The sequence below is a fragment of the Hesperophylax consimilis genome, chromosome 10 (assembly GCF_061612785.1).
Source record: "Hesperophylax consimilis isolate HC1 chromosome 10, BYU_Hcon_1.0, whole genome shotgun sequence".
In the NCBI taxonomy this organism is placed as follows: Eukaryota; Metazoa; Arthropoda; class Insecta; order Trichoptera; family Limnephilidae; genus Hesperophylax; species Hesperophylax consimilis.
The window spans coordinates 25081454-25095471 of NC_142845.1; the positions used below are offsets into that span (position 1 = coordinate 25081454).

The following is a 14018-nucleotide window of genomic DNA, read 5'->3' on the forward strand; positions in this document are numbered from 1 at the left end:
ACAAATATTTTCTTTGCTTTGTTGACCATGTTAATATGTATATCAAAATTGTAGAAAAAATGTGTTAAACCTCTCGGAGAGTGAGCTTTTTTGTAGCAAACTGTATCCCAGGAGTGAGCATTTTTGAAGTATACGAATTAAAAAAAAATTAAATGCAAAACCATAGTTTTCTCAATATCTAGCAATGTAAAAATATTTAAAAAAAAAAAAATACTTGTACACACAAGTTAGAGACAAAACTAATATAGCCTATTGAAGGGATCGTAAACCATTAGAGGTGAACCTACCATAACATGATTACAACGTATATATATATCAACACCTACTAAAAAATATTACTCACCACAGGATGTTGGGAGGAGATTGAAGTAAATTGTATCAACGTTTGTTGTTTTTGTTATACAGTATACACTATAATATCTAATACATAACCGGTAAGTGTATCACAGTGAACAAATAACTTGATTCCAAAGCGATGGCGTTTGGAGGGAATGTAAATTTTGAAAGACAGTCTTCCTTTCCACAATAAAAGACTCTCATCTATGCACAAATTTTGGAAGGGATGTAATGTGCCTTTGAATATTTTCACCATCGGATCTAAGAGATTCCTTATTTTATGCAATTTTTCAGTATTCCGTATTTTGTTGTGAGAAAAATGAAGGCACCTTAGTAAAATGAGAAATCTATCCTGAGAAAACATAACTTTGAAGAAAGGTGTTTCGATAATGGGTTTGTTGGTCCAGTACTTCTTCAAGCTATTTTTTCCGACGAGGCTCATAAGCATAATGGTAGCTAAAAAAATATAAACCTCAGCTACTGTAGTGTCTACCCATTTTCGTCAAACACTCTATAAATTATTGAACAGAACGATATTATTACATAATGTAACAATCAACAATACGCAAAACCTCATAGTAATACGTAAAATTTCGATTCGTAGCGAAAATAACAAGAAAACCGCATAAAAACAATGTTAAAACTTAGCAAACTCGCACGCTCTTAAATCAAATGTTGTCAACCGAAGAAAGTAGAGCAATGGCGGTTAATGACGTCACGTATTTTTTTAAATTTCAAATAATAACGTCGGTAAATGAGACAACTGTTCAAAATGTTTGACACATTACTGTAAACTGTCCATAGATGGCAGTACACTTCACATTCCGTGAATAAATCGCGTATGAGTGGAGTTATACACGCGGCCGTAATAGTACGGCCATACTCCTTGGAGAGTTTTTTGTTCTGGCCGTACTTGTACGGCCATACTCGCCGAGAGGTTAAGAGATTGTAAATTGTCTTCCCCACTTCCTATTTCTCTTCCTAGAACTCCAGTTCACCTGTATTATAGAGGACAATTTTTCTAGCCTAAATTGATTCAGGACGGTGGAAAACTTAAAAATAATAAAACAATTTTGATTGATTCAATACCTACCTATAATGGAAGACTTTAAAATAATTATAATAAAATTAAAAACAATTTAAAATTCTAATTTCGGTTGTGCCTCTATCTGTATCTCTGGTTCAATGAACTCCAGAATTTTCTTTTTGAATTTAAGAATTATTTTTTCATTTTCAACATTGGAAGTGTTTGTTTGAAAAATCCGATAAAAAGTAATAATATACCTACCGATAATATATTATTTTTAACAGAAAATTATTTTAATTGCCTTTTTCAAAATTAGATCTGAGATTCAGACTATCCGCATTGATGTATTATATATAGACGAGACACGAAGCGATACAATTGGTTCCACTTTTTTTTACCTCCAATTAGTTCAATTTGACATACTCTTACACCAAACGATTGGAACTACCGAATTCTGTCCCCGCGCACTGCTACTCGCGTGATAATAATGGAACACCTTTCAACTAGATATTGTAACGTGATTGTCACCGCATATATTAATCTTACCGTACTCTGGTAATGAGATCCACCATAGCTTGCAGCAATCATGGGAATTGAAATGAACACTAGGATATAAATTGAGATATATGTAATAATATGATGTTATAATAATATGATGTATATTTGATTGAAACTTTAAATACAAGAGCAAGGACTCACATTTAGAAAACAGGGGTGGTTGGCTATTAGAAAGCACCAACGTAATATGAATTTGGCCATGACATTTACTGGAAAAATTATATTAACTAAACATCTTAAAATAAGACATCATCAATGAGCGCCAGTCTAGAAACTAGTCTAAACAAATTTATAAACATGGAGATATCCATAAAATTATGTGTCTATTTCATGAGGATTATTAAAATGTCTCACGTGTGTGAATAATCTCCCGACGATCAAGCGGCTCGCACTCAGGTGTGTTCCCCACTAGCCTCGAAAACCAACTGACGGCTTCTCTGGAATTCAACGCGCAGGTTATTTGAATCCTCCGAGTGGCAGCTGTAATTCAATGCGTGTTTAGAAGTCTTGCTATGTAAGCGGACGGTTCCTACCGCTACAATATTAATACGCAATAGTGTCCACAAGACTATCCCGAGATCTTTCACAGGTATGTTAGTAATAAAAGAATTTTACCTGAAAATTAAATTCATACGTAGTTTCCAACGATGCCTGGAATCCAAATGCTCTAGCAAACAAGTGTTTTTACTGCAATTTCTTACAGTTAAAACCTTCAGAGCCTTTATGAGAGAGAACTTACTCTTTCGCCCTTTTTATTTACATCTTGCGCATGTTTATTCCCTTTTATTTGCCATTTTTTTCTGACTTGCCTCACTTCCTCTCTAGTGGCAGCATTGTAGTGCTGCTCATTTCAGATTACATGATATTTATATTCATATACATAATGCCGTTTTGTTTCACGCCTAAAGATCGTTTTGTGTTAGCGCTTTGCTTTAATCACTTTTTAACTAAAAAAATGTGATTTATAAAACATCTACATTTTTCATGAGTAGATTAGGTAATAGATCTCAAAGATTATGGAATTTATGAAAGATTATGGAACAGTAACAATTGGTCAATAACTGATGATGAATAAGCATCGTGCAGAAGTGACAATGGACTATAGACTTAGTAACACATTTTTATGGAAGTCATTTAATGAAGGTGGCTTGTCGGAAGTTGTTGTCGGGACTAATAAAATCATTAATCATTTAAATTTCACACTCACAGCATATGGTATGCATAAGTCACGTTTCTGCAGAATGTTCTATGTATAATTTGCCTTCTGTTTAGGAATTGTTGTCGGGAATAATAAGATCATTAATCATTTAAATTTCACACTCACAGCATATAGTATGCATAAGTCACGTGTCTGCAGAATGTTCTATAATTTGCCTTCTGTTGAGGAATTCATTGCCATTAATACAAAAAAAATTAATTCTACGTAAAAAAAAATTATTAAATATATGTAGTATTTTCAAGGATATAGCGGTTTAAAGCAAAATTCATCCAAATGGTTTTATTTTATTTTAAAAGGACGTTAATAAATAAATAAATACATTATTTATACACATACTTGAATACAAACACTACACAAAAAAATACAATATGTTTTATCAGAGAAATAATGACCCAGATATTCCTTTGGAACAGTAAGATAAGTTTCATTCACAAAATAAAAAGTAAAATCTACATTGTTATTAGCGCAAGAGATTCTGATTTTGTCCTATATATTGTTTGCAAAGCATAAAGGTTAAAGTCCCATCGTGGATGATATTGAGCTTACATGTGAGCGATCACCGAGTACAGTCGTAAAAAATGTCGCTCACATGTGAGGAAAAAAACATCTGACTGCTTAATGAGGGTGCCTATTCTACATATTGCACAGGAATGTATTGCTTCCTGTGAAAGTACGTAAACCGGTAAAACTTTGAAATGGTTACATTACCACCTCCATGGTTGAGCAGTTAAGATCCTAGATTACAAATCTGGAGGTCAAAGGTTCGAATTCAGGTGCACAAGTAAATGCGAGTAAATGTTATTTAATTAATATGTATTATTTCACATTCAATTCATATGATATGATAAATATTATGTGGTGTGCTTGGGGCACCTTCCAGGGTGGTAGATACTCAGCACCGCCCTGGTGAAAGATCACCATTCAGAATCAAGATGGCTTTAGCCAGGTTCAGTGCCAGATCTGTATAGCCAGGTACTTTTCAACCTCTCTGTCCTCCAATTCTTTCCCTTACCAACTTTCTTTGGCCTCGCAACATAGCCCATTTGGGGACGCCATAATCTCACTGGATCCGGACAGTGGGGAGCAGTTGAGATTTGTGCTGTATTAACACTGAAATAAAAACAGCACTACATATAGCTTTCGTGTGGCGATGTTTGCACCAAAAATATGCGATTAACATTGTCCATCAAAAATGATTTATTAATTTTTTTCTTTTTTTACTCCAGGAAATCTTCGTAATCGAGCAATCGGAATCCGACTCCGAGTCTTCCCAGGTCCTGGAGAAGTTACCCTCAGGCTCCCGGCCTGCGCCTTCAGCCTACAGTGCCCTCATGGCTGAACAGAAGACCTCCATCGTCAGGGCACAGCAAGATGGAGCCAGCAACGTGCTGAACACGAGGGCTGCCATCACGGAGGTAGGATCAATTTGTTAATTTCTCTAATATATACAGTAAAAAGCTCTATAAGGTTGCCACTAGTATTGGATGCTGACGACAATAATTTTTAAAAAATCGCTAACGGCGACTGACATTCGCAATTGTCAACTTGAATATAACCATTAGAAATTATGCCGACGTTGACTCGAACACTAACAAAAATAATAAATAACTATCAATAATACATATTAGGGAGTTCCAACTACTGTTACTGTTATTTTGCTTGGCGCCGGTAGATTGCTTGAAGCTATGCGCTGTGTATCAGCCGTATCTGATAAGAAAATCCACAAAGATGTATAGTAGGAAGGTACATAACCAAAAGACCATTCCAAATGAAGCATAACATCGTTCACAAAGTATATACTGTTACACCTTTTTATTTATTCAGCGTCAAAACTGCTAAAACGATACTTAGTCAGAGACCGCTTTGCGTTGTATTGAACAATATTCATACGCAGTTGACGCTGACCGCAACTAGCTGTAATTTCCAACAGCTAATTATATTTCATACAGAACTAAATTATACAGTAAAAACCCCCTTATAAGGTTCCCTTTAAGAATCTTATGAGAGGGTTTCTCTGTAATCCACAAATTGATCTGTCTGTTAATAACTTGTTGTTGTGGAGTTAAGGACCACATGTATACCAAACATAATGGCCGCGGTTGTAAATCACGGCAACTTCACATAGCGTACATAGCACACGAACGTCATATGATTGGTTAAAGACACTGTAATGGACAGACCCCATCAAATGGGTCAGGGACCAAAATATATGATGCCCGTAGCTCTGACAATGATGGCTTTAGTAGGACTCTATGTGGTTTCATGACAAAACAAAACAATGAAGAAAAGTGAAAAAAAAACTTACTTAACCTAACCCAACTTATTATTTTATCATGTTCTCTTTTGTCACTGTTATTTTTTTATCCGGTTACCGACTCTCAGCATACCTAAATGTCAGCAGCGCACGGTCCATAAAAGCTGTCTACCCTAAAAAAACGAAGCATTAACACTATGGAGCACTGCAGTTGCAGTGTTCACCCTATATGGTCATTTTGCCTTCAGATATTACCTTTAATAGGTTAATTAAAGACAAAAATAATAAGATCTCAATTGCTCAGAGGTCAGAGGTCAAGACAGAGGTCCTGAGTTTGATCCCCACCTGTGATTGTTACCTTTTTTTTATCTCTTTCATATTTTCATTGGGCGTTGTTGGTATTATCTTCTTCAATAATTAAAGAATTGAGAGGAATGGTTTGCACGGCCTTTTTCAAAACATACAAACAAAACTTAATTTTGGATTTGAAGCCAAAATACTTAACCAAACTGAATTTTTTTAATCAAAAGTTGTAGCAAATATCTAGTATGAATGATTGCTGTTTTATTTATTTGTGTTTTAAATTATGATATATAGGCCAGTAAAGATGTCGATTTTTCATGATTTGGAGGCAACTTTGGTAATTATTTGCGAACCTGAGGTCACGGGTTCAAACCCCAGCTGTATTGAAACGTTGCTTAAAATTGCTTTACCCGTGTTTGGTGACCAGATTTGAATAGCCAGGTACTTCCTCACCATCCTCTTCCCATCTCCACTACCTTCAGCCTCACAACATACCCCTATTGGATATGCCATAGTCTTACTGGCTCCAGACGGTTGGGAGCAGTTGGGACTCTTGTGCGGTTTCACATTTGAAAAAAAAATTCTGTGGTTTACTATATTTGTAAGGAGTCATACTTGTCCCTGTTGGAAGGACTATACATAACTGACGTCCCATCTGTTTCATTGCAACACCACTGCATGCAATATGAATAAAGAGGGAATTATCCAATTAGGATTGCATATCAATTCAAGCGTGAATGCTTTTACTATGTGCTTATCGGTATCAGTAACCCTATGATAGTTTTAAAATTATTTCCGTAAATAAGTCCTCTGTAGAGTAGTTGACGACTACACTAAGGTGTTATTTCACTGCCTCTGAGTAAACTGTTGGGAAACTGTACGTCAATTACTTGATGGTAGCGTTACGCAGCGGTGGCAGTACAGATTATAATATATGCTACTTGACGAGTAGCACTAATTTACAATTTACCCAGAGGTGGTGAAATACTTCCCTTAACTAATAGATTTTTGTCTATTTTTGCATTTTGACTAGAATTAGCACTCTTAATCGTTACCCTAAGAAATGACATACTTATTTTCATTTCTGAGCTATTATTATAAGTCATTTCGTGACCCTTGACAACTAGAAGTCATTGGTTCGATGTATGTCATTTTACTGATAATTCAAACTTTTTTTTTTAATTGGTTGCAAAATAATTATGTTCATTATTAGTGATGAAACAATTTCAATTCCAACATCAGATTCATCAAACAGTCATGACATTATAACGAAGATGATTAAACGTTTTTATTTCCATAATTGATAGGAACGAAAAATAAAATCTAATGCAATTGTAAAAAATCAACCAATTTAAAACATCAAAAAATATTTTTATTTTTTCGTTCTGGCTAAGGATTGAACCTTTCTTCCCAGACATTGCGCTACTGACCTTATTTTCATCCTCATTTGATTTCAGAGAAATGCGTATACGTCCGCTTGTGTGGCGTGATTGATAGAATGCATTGTTATTGACAACGAGTTTATCTGTCGAGTTTCAGCTCAATTGGTTGTCGGGAAGTGGGTTGATTTCCACTTTCAAGATTTGCATTCATTCATCATCAAAAACAAAAGAGAAATTCAAAGAGATGTATTTAAAAAAAGTGCATTTGTTTATCAGGAGATTTAATTTTACACTTGTTTGCTTCTCTTGGGATGTATTATACTTTGTAAAATATTTTTCTTTTAGATAGGTAATAAAACACATTTTTTTCTTAAATTTTATTCGATTATTATTGTACAATTATTGATTGAACAATCGTTATCAAAATGACAATCATAGCAAAACTATTACTATACATATTTTATATGGATTATTTTTGGTGAGAAATCACCTCAAGGGTTCTTGCAATAAATTATAAAGGTTCACTTAAGATGCAACACTATTAATTTGTGTAATTCGTTTAAAAAAATATAAACATATTATTTTCGAAGCATTTTTTAATGCATATAAAGTTTCTTACAAAATTATGATACATTTTCAATAAAAGAAACTACCTTAATATAATCTTATGTCTATGCAATAGATTAGGTACTTAAATCAGACCCTGTACAATTTTTCTTCAACACCTCAACAAATATTCCTTAAGTTTTATAAACTAAAATTTCAACCGCATTCGGTGCGCATAGTTATATAAATTTTAACCGCATTTAGTGCGCAAAATTGCATAAATTTTAAATGTAATAAATTTGTGTTTTTTCTGGCTTGTTTGCGAGATTTCATTTATTTATGTTTATTTTCTTCATTTTCCTTACAAGTTAAGTACCTAACTACATAATATAAATGCTTTTTCAACAAGCCAATCTATTAAGGACGGGTTGTTTCGGAGAATCTGAACAATTCATCAAATTTCAACGTTCATTTTCAAGTTCTGTGAAAGATTTTTTCAAGTTCTGTTTTTATATCAGTTTTTTCAATCAATTAGCCTACAATGATATAAAAACAGAACTTGAATAAGTCTTTCACAGAACCCGAAAATGAACGTTGAAATTTGATGAATTGTTCAAATTCTCCGAAACAACCCGTCCTAAGAGTTAAATAAATATGTATGCTTTTATTCATGTGAAAACTGATTTTCTCCTTTAAATGCGATATTTTCTTTGGTATTTTGAGAATAAAATAATTTTTTTACACTTCTCATAGAACTGATGGTGATCATCTTCAACTCTTATTTAATAAACTTAAAATCTTTGGTTTTTTGTTACTTTTCGTCAGGCTTTGGTCTAAGGGTAAGGCTCTCGACTAGCAGGCCGAAGGTCGCGGGTTCAAATCCCGGCATGCGCAAGTAAATTTTATTTGATTAATTTGTGTTATTTCACAATTTATTCATTTGAAATAATATATAGTATGCTTGCGGCATGTTCCAGAGACCACCATTCAGAATTTAAACCTAGCTTGAAATAATTTTACCCGTGTTTGGTGACCAAATCTGAATAGCCAGGTACTTCCCCACCATCCTTTTCCCCTCCCCACTACCTTCAGCCTCACAACATACCCCAAATGGGGATGCCATAGTCTCACTGGCTTCAGATGGTTGGGAGTAGTTGGGACTCTTGTGCGGTATTTATATAAAAAAATGCCGCTTGTTCTATGCCGCTATTTAAGGGGCCGAAGACCGATAGGTCTCCCGGCCAAGGGGAGTCAAAAAAAAAAAATATAAAAAAAAATAATGTGAATAGAAGACTTAATATTATAGACAATATTAATATGTTTGCAGTCCAATACATCAAATATCAAAACCTTAATGAAACTAATTTGCTACATCCTATCAGTGTAATTTTGTATGGTATTCATTTAATTTAAGTAATCTGGCCTCATAGAATGTTTGAAGAAAACAAAATATCTACTTTTGGGTATTTTACAATTGCAGTTTTTTTTAAATTCTTATAATATAATGTATTACTGCAATGTGACAAAAGTTGCATAAACAACAAACAATGGTAAATGGTACATCGCCTCCATTGAAATTATGAAACTAATATTTTGTATAAATTTTTGGGTATTTAGTACAGTCAATCGATAAAGGATTTATCGACAATTTGACAATGTTCCCGAGCACAACTGCATATCACTAACGTATAAATAACAGTTCATTTTGTATAAAATAAGAACACTTAGTTATTGTGAACTGTTGTTTTTGACGCTGGCGATCATGTTCGGGAATGATGACAATAATAATGTACCGACATTATCAATAAAACCTATATCGATCGACTGTGCTGTTTATTTTAACAGATTCATACTCATTCATGCTTGTTATGATCCATAATATGTATGTAAATGTTCTATCTGGAACTGGGCTTTGCCCAAACTGCAATTCATCATTGCCCGTGCAATTTCCAATTTATGCATTTAACCATGTCATCGCAACTTTTGCCCACCTAATGACTGAATGTCACATTCTAATTTGCATCTAAATTTGAAACATTTAATCATACTTAAACATAACATTTGTTTAGTATTCTTTGGTCTCCTAGCTGTAGGCAGTTCAATTACAGTCCTTATACCACCTTGCGTTATCTTATCTGGGTAACTGTTTGAAATATATTCCAACCTCATAAATAAGTCTCTGTTTAACTTTGTTAATGTTCTGCAGATAAAAATAGAGAAAAATTTTTAAAAAGATCAGCAAAATCATCTCTCATTTGATGGATGGTTCTGCGATTCTGAGCAAGTGTTCCGTCCTGCATAGATTGGTAATTAACGATAGCATCCCCATCACACAGTAACCGGAAAAATATATCCGTTACAACAGAACATAATAAAATAATAGTTAAAGTTAGGGGAGATGATTTTTTTTTCATCGCATTACATCACTTTCTTAAGTGTTCTGTTTTGTCATGAAACCCCATCGTACGGTTATGATGTCTTGTTTGGGAGTGTGTGGAGTTGTTTGCTGCTTCCCGCAGCTGCAGGGTTATCCGACTCAGTATCTGCGACCAGCTCTGTAGTTCCGACATCTCCTGACGAAGTCGAACTTGCGGTACCGGAGGCAGTGCCATTGGGGGACGAGGTTCATGCCTCGGAGGGCTTGCTGCTGAAATTTAAAGGGGGTGGATGTTGAAAAAAATATGTTGAATTTGATTTTATGTTGGTAGCAAAAAAACTAAAATTAAAAACATTTCTTTTAGAAGGTTGGAAGTTTTAGGAGCTAGGTATATAAATAATAATTGTCATTGAGGCTAGTATATAATGTGTCTGTTGTTTATAGTTATTGCGTGTTTTGATTATGCAGTTTCCGGTATGAATAAGATAATAATTGGATTTAATAAACTTGATAGTTTTATTGAACAATTTCCGGTATGAATAAGATAATAATTGGATTTAATAAACTTGATAGTTTTATTGAACAAGAATACAGTACAGTATAAATTTATTACAAATAATTTGAATTTCTGCAAATTATACATAAATCTCATAAAGTAAAGAATGTTAATTATTATTAACCTGAGAGTGCAATTAATCTATCTATATAAATAAAAATGTAAATGTTTGTTTGTTCAAAATCTCCGAAAGTTCTTCAGCGATTGCTTTGAAAATTTGACACAATGTTGCATTCGAATACGCGTGTATTTTTTACATACCTATATTATATAACAACAAACACGTACAATAGAAACACTAGATCTTATGGTCAAAAACTTATCCAACAAATAACTACTAATACAACTTTTGGGCAAAAAAGCTTCTTATATCATAGTATTAAACTCTACAATAAAATACCACTCACACTCAAAAACCTCAACACTTTAACATTTAATTCTCAAATAAAAAGCTGGATACTTAACATAGGGAGATCTGAAATAGAAAATTTACTGAGATCAAACACAGACTAAAACAGAATCAACTGAACTATACCAAAAAACACTATCTTACTTATTTTAAAAATTATTTAAAAAAAAAAAATTATACTACATGATATATGTTCATAATTAAATTCATATGTAATTTTGATGTAATATTAATTTTCTTATAATTAAATTATACATAATATGTAAATGAAATCCTCAGCACGGGAGATCCCAGTGAGGATATCATTATATCTATTTGTTACAAAAAAATATATAATAAAACACTATTATTATTATTATATAGATGTTACCTGTGACAGCTTAAAACATGTTTTTTTTAAACAAGTTATCTTTTGGACGTATAAGCAACACGCGCTATTGTTACGCGACATGTTGGGTATTTTAATATTTTAGTGTTTAGTATGTCAACAATACAAGCAAACATTTTATACATTTAAATTAATTCATTTTATTTTTAATGATTAATGACAAAGACCTGATGACCTTCTCATATCAGTGTTGTAATAATTTGCGACGGGTACCTATTTATAGTTAAGTTGATAATTGAAATTATTTAATTATTTAAAATGGAACATTTATTTTACCCATCACAGAAAAACGTGTACTTAGTAAAAAAAAATTATCATACTTGAGACATTGAGTTATATGAATTATAAACATCATTACGATATCAAAGTGGTTGATCTTTTTATATAAAGTAATAAATGCATTAAAATACTACTCACTGATTGCGGAGAGGCAGGGCGCGAATATGCAGTCAAACTTAGCAACAACACCCCTAACAGACTCATCCACCAATAGTAACCCTTCATAATTTCTATTAAATTGTTCTGCTTCACTAAAACAACTCCCTTTACCGCACTAATCACTTATCAATCTTAAAAAGCTGACTTATATTTTTCACGGAACAAAGTCACAAAAATTTTCAATTCAACCAAAAAAGTTTTTTGCGATTCACAATTTACAATTCTTTCGTCATTTTGCTAAGCAAAACCACAGTAAAATGTTACAATTTGTATGTTTTTTTTTTTTCTGTGTGACAATGTGTGTTCTCTCCACAAAAAATTGAGACAAACTGACCCCAGTTTAATGAAGCCCGGTTTATATACGCTCGTCCACTAGTAATAATCTCACCCCCCTCGAAGATGCCTTAACCTTTTCAGTGCGGCGATAATGTAACGATATTTTTTTCCTTGTGCCATTTTAATCATTTTTAATTGCATGATTTGAGACCTCGATTAATTATTATTGATTAACCTTCATTATTATTATTATTATTGTTTTTAACCTTCGCGAAACGTATCGGCCTAGCAACCAATTACTTTTTTTTATTTTTTAACAGGAGCACAAACAAGATATTCGCAATTGGTACGAAATTTTCCATTTCAAAGTACAGGGTTTTCCAATAAGAGGTGTTGTTTTGATATTCAATCGTAAAAGATCAATGGTTTCGTTGCTTGTGTGGCACGTAGCGCCGTCTTGTTGAAAGTAAACGTTGTCCAGATCAATACCATCCAATTCCGGCCATAAAAAATCATTAATCATCTCTCGATAGCGCAATCCGTTCACCGTAACTGTTGCTCTAGCCTCATTTTCGAAAAAGTAAGGTCCAATGATTCCGCCGGACCATAAACCGCACCAAACAGTCACACGTTGCGGATGGAGAGGCTTTTCAACAATAACTCTAGGGTTTTCCGAGCACCAGATGCAACAATTTTGCTTGTTGACGAAGCCACCGAGGTGGAAATGGGCCTCATCACTCAAGATGATTTGCATTTGATTCACTCAAGTGAATTTTAATAATTTAAGCGTGTATCGTTCCATTTTTATTAATGGCGTAGTTTCTACTTGTCAAATGTCAAAAAATGACCGCTTCAAAAGTAACATCTACCGAAATAGCGGGCTATTCAAAATAACACCTGTTATTGGAAAACCCTGTATTTATTTTTGCCAGTGTGAAGACTGATTTCAGCAATCAAAACTGATCTAACGCTAAGCTTAAAATGAAAATTTTATCCTTATTTTAAGAATAGGTACTCAATTTCACTGGCTTTTTTTTTCACTGATCTTTTTCCCGTCAATGTCAAAATAGAAGAAAAAACATTGAAACTTTTTACTTGATGTTTATATAATACGTGTTATTTATATTTTTTATTGCACATTAGCTTAAATCCCGGATGTGCTGAAAAGAGTGACCTATCTATTGTTCTCTTTTCAAGTATGCAAAATTTCATCATTCTCGGAAGAAAATGTAGATTTGTATAAAAAACAAAGCCAGGCTGCCAAATCCCCCGCTCGCTACAAACACTCTAATTTAAATACTAGCTGACATGTACCCAGCGTTGCTTGACTTTTCTCTACTTTCAATATATATATAATATCCATATATTATATATATAAAACTTCCGGAAGAAATTCTCTAAATGATAGTGAAAACCTTTCAAACTCCGTTGCATAGTTTAGAAGAACTAAGCGCACAAACAGACAGACGCGGATGGTGAATTTGTTTTATATTATTTAGAGATGTAGATATTTTAGTAAGGTTATGTTGTTGACTCGGTTATCAGTGCAGTCGACCCGAAAAAAATATTCGTTACTTTGACGACTGTTTTCCAAGGCCTTTCGAAGCTTTATTCAGGTAGTTGTCGTAACGAAAGTCGGCGTAACGTAAGCGGACGAACGAAAATCGTATTACCAAAATTATTAATATACAGGGTTTTCCAATAAGAGGTGTTATTTTGATATTCAATCGTAAAAGATCAATGGTTTCGTTGCTTGTGTGGCACGTAGCGCCGTCTTGTTGAAAGTAAACGTTGTCCAAATCAATACCATCCAATTCCGGCCATAAAAAATCATTAATCATCTCTCGATAGCGCAATCCGTTCACCGTAACTGTTGCTCCAGCCTCATTTTCGAAAAAGTAAGGTCCAATGACTCCACCGGACCATAAACCGCACCAAACAGTCACACG

General features: G+C 33.6%; 2 protein-coding genes across 3 annotated transcripts in view; one reads left to right on the forward strand and one right to left on the reverse strand.

Annotated features, from left to right (window-relative positions):
• Positions 1-14018, forward strand: part of l(2)05287 (WD repeat-containing protein l(2)05287) — a 63553-nt gene that overhangs the window by 16511 nt on the left and 33024 nt on the right. For both annotated transcript variants that reach the window (XM_089636739.1, XM_089636738.1), the window contains one exon: positions 4367-4555. In XM_089636739.1, coding sequence (XP_089492865.1) covers positions 4367-4555 — 189 coding nt within the window. The remainder of the gene's footprint in view (positions 1-4366; positions 4556-14018) is intronic.
• Positions 9983-12120, reverse strand: LOC149420496 (uncharacterized). Its single transcript, XM_089636740.1, has 2 exons — positions 11773-12120; positions 9983-10272 (listed from the first exon to the last, which is right to left on the reverse strand). The coding sequence occupies exons 1-2, from the start codon at positions 11857-11859 to the stop codon at positions 10162-10164; spliced, it is 198 nt and encodes a 65-aa protein (XP_089492866.1). The 5' UTR covers positions 11860-12120; the 3' UTR covers positions 9983-10161.